The 3674-nt window shown below is 38.1% G+C and overlaps 1 protein-coding gene across 1 annotated transcript in view; it reads right to left on the bottom strand.

Moving 5' to 3' along the window:
• The window catches only part of LOC123522586 (complement factor H-related protein 4-like), a 128887-nt gene that overhangs the window by 100294 nt on the left and 24919 nt on the right, over positions 1-3674 (bottom strand). Inside the window, exon 4 of the mRNA XM_045298172.1 lies at positions 152-276. Coding sequence (XP_045154107.1) covers positions 152-276 — 125 coding nt within the window. The remainder of the gene's footprint in view (positions 1-151; positions 277-3674) is intronic.

The following is a 3674-nucleotide window of genomic DNA, read 5'->3' as shown; positions in this document are numbered from 1 at the left end:
AGAATTGAAAAATGAAAGAAAGACAGAAAACAATGGGGGTGATTAAAAATCACAGGGGTAAATATAGTAGACAAATATTTAAGAACTGATATATTTTACCTTTGCACTGAGGTGGTTCTGTCCAGGTTCCATTCATGCACATCACTTCTACCTCTCCATAGAGTCTATAATGCTTGTTACATTCATAACGTACTTTCTCTTCTGGTGGATACTTCATCATCGGTTTTGAGATCATCTTACCATTTTCAACCTTAGGAGGATTCCCACAGGAAACATCTAGCAAGAAAGACAGAGAGAGAGAGAGACAGAGAGAGAAAAAAAACTGTCTACTTGTGTTCATTTTGAGTAGGAAATCAATAAACAAGTTTCTAATATATTTCAAAAGAGGTTTAAAATCAGTAGACAATTCATAGGAATGTTTGCTAATGTTAAGAAATAGACATGGAAGATTTAGGAAAGTTAAGTTTAAAATGCTGAAATATGTAAACTTTCACAGTCTTAAATCTCTTCTCTATCTTTTTTATAACATAGACTTTTCTTTCCCCTTGTAGCCTGTGAAAAGGAGAGTTGTCCTGCAAATTCATAGACTGAGTGAAACAAATACCATTTACTATGAACCCAATATGAATTTAGAAAGCGTCAAAATTGGAATAATTTAATTATGCAACACCAGATATTTATTTGAAATTATTTTGCTTATTAATAATCCTTTTAGCTCCTTAGAAATGTAATAGAATTATGCATTTCTTCAAAGGATATGTCAAAAATGAAGAGTACACTTTAAAGGGTATTGTAGTATAAAAAGACTGATTCAGTGAAATAATTCATATAGGAGTTGCAAAATAATAAGGAGGTAAAGAAAAAAAGACCTATTCAATTTGGAATCCAAGGCTATAAGCTATTATGGCTTTCACATCCACCTGAAACTCTCCAAAAAATGATGCACACGTATTATTACATTGCTAATCTTTCTCAAATATATAGTTCTTTATAGCAGTGGTTCTCAACCTTCCTAATGCCGCCACCTTTTAATACAGTTAATCATGTTGTGGTGACCCTCCCAACCATTAAATTATTTTCATTGCTACTTCATAACTGTCATTACGCTACTGTTATGAATTAGGTGACCCCTTTGCAAAGGTCGTTCGACCCCCAAAGGGGTTGCAACCCACAGGATAAGAACTAAAGCATATAGTATCCTTTTTGAATGGAGAATCTGTCCAAATTCATATTTACTTTAGTCAGTGAGTTTGTCGTAAATTTTTCCTAAACAGCTCAACTATTTAATGTCACAAATGAATAATAGAATAAGTATAGTGACAGAGTCCTGCATCTGATCTTCATGTAATATTTAAAGCAATAACCTGATGAACAAGTCAGTTTCTCTATTTTGTCCCCAAGAATTCTAGAAGGTCCTTTGCGGAAGGTCCAGTGCAATTTGCCTTGAGTTCACCCATAGAGAGTTGGGCTGCTCACTTTTCCAAAATCATGCATAAAATTAATTTTTTCCTTATAACTCATATACATATTGAAATTGGTCTCGGAGTGATAATAGCTTTCTTTGCTAGGAACTTAGACTTTTGTTAATTTATTTTTGGATCATATCTGTCAAAACATTGCAGTAATTGGCCTTATTTGTATCATTATTTACATATTCTGTTTCATGGAATATCCGGTGTAATGATGGCTACTGCAAGATAAAAACAAACATATTGAGAGTGCTCATTTTAAAACCTAATTAAAATTTTAATTTTAGTAATAAAAAAACGTTAAAAGAACAGAGAAAACACCAGTATATTGAGTCACAATCTGCTGTATATAATTTTAATGCAATCCCAATACAATTACCCCCATCTTTCTTCAAAGAAATGGAAACACAGATTACCAACTTCATATGGAGAGGGGAGAAGCCCAGAATTAGCAGAGAACTCCTCAAGCAGCATGACACAGTGGGAGGGCTTGCTCTACCTGACATTAACACATATTATACAGCCATAGTTGTCAAAACTTCATGGTATTGGTATAATGACAGATACTCAGAACAATGAAAAAGAACTGAAAACCCAGAAATAAAATGATCAGCATACAGACAACTGATCTTTGATAAGTTCCCCCCAAAATATCGAATGGGAAGCAGATGCCCTCTTCAACAAGTGGTGCTGGAAAAAAATGAATATCTAGCTGCAGAAAAATTAAGCAAGATCTTTATCTCACCCCATGCAAAGGAATAAACTCAAGGTGGATCACAGACCTTGAGGTAAACCCCCCAAATATTAGGGCCATCAGTGAGGGAATTGGGACCAACTTGAGAATTTTGGCAGAGGGAATACATAGGCTATCAGAAACAGGGAAGGACACAAATACAGAGGAGGCACAAATTGGCAAGTGGGATATCCTGAAGATAAAACACCTGTGTACCTCAAAAGAATTCACCAAGATGGTAATAAGAAAGTCCACGGACTGGGAAAACATCTTTAGCAATGACACCTCAGACAAAGACCTTATTACTAAAATCTACAATATTCTGCTAGCCTCCCAAAAGAAAAAAAAAAAAAGAATTGCCCACTGAGGAAGTGGGCAAAGGACCAGGACAGAAGTTTCACAGGGGAAGAAATCCAAATGGCCAACAAATATATGAGAAAATGTTCCTGATATTTAACCATAAGAGAAATGCAAATTAAAACAACAATGAGGTACCACCTAACACCCTCAAAGATAGCCCAATTCAAACAATCAGAAAGCAACAAGTGTTGGTGGGGTTGTGGGGAGACAGGAACTCTCATCCACTACTGGTGGAGCTGTAGGTATGTACAGACACTATGGATATCGATATGGCAATATCTAAAACAGATGGAAATCAAGCTACCATGTGACCCAGCAAATCCCTCTACTGGGCATATACCCAGAAGAAGCAAGAAACAAACCATGGCCAGTCCTCTGTGGTCCAATGTTCATTGCGGCACAGTTACAATTGCCAAGAGTTGGAAACCACCCAAATTTCCATCAACTGATGAGTGGATTAAAAAATTGAATTGCATACATACAGTGGTGTAGTACGCATTGGTAAAAAGCAGTGATGACTGTATGAAACACATCACCACATAGGAAGAACTGGAGGAAATTATGCTGAGCGAGGTAAGTCAAGCACATAGGCCAAGTACATCACGAGTCCGCTGAGGTTAGCTGGGAAAAAAAGCAAAAGCGGCATAGGGAAAAAGCTACTGTCTACATACATTCCTGGGGTGAGGACCAGATATTATGGCAGGGGCCAGACCAAATCCAGGGATACATACGGTAGTCAACCAAAAAGTAGGGGGGACAAGGAAAAAAGAAAGAAGTGGGTAAAGGGGGCACAAGGCACTAACCCACCCAAAGGGAGGGTATTGTTTATATCTCCACAGGGAAAGAGGGACCAGACTTCAACACAGTGCTCCAAGAATCAAGATGTGAATGCAACATGCCGGCATTGAGTAGGGGACCAGTGGAGTGGCTTGAGGGACCAGTCCCCAATCCCAACTACGTGGACACCTGTCCCTTCCTCCAGAAGAACTTATTTCAGAGGACAGCACTGAAGCCACAGCTCAAGGAGAGAGACATGTCTGATCAGAGCACACAGGAGCAAATGAAGGGCAAGGAACAGAGAGTGGAGCACATCCTGGCCCACCAAGCCTTGA

This window comes from Echinops telfairi, unplaced genomic scaffold, assembly GCF_000313985.2.
Source record: "Echinops telfairi isolate 266 unplaced genomic scaffold, ASM31398v2 ScPeMD7_7424;HRSCAF=8462, whole genome shotgun sequence".
NCBI lineage: Eukaryota > Metazoa > Chordata > Mammalia > Afrosoricida > Tenrecidae > Echinops > Echinops telfairi.
This window is presented reverse-complemented; position numbering and strand designations above follow the sequence as displayed.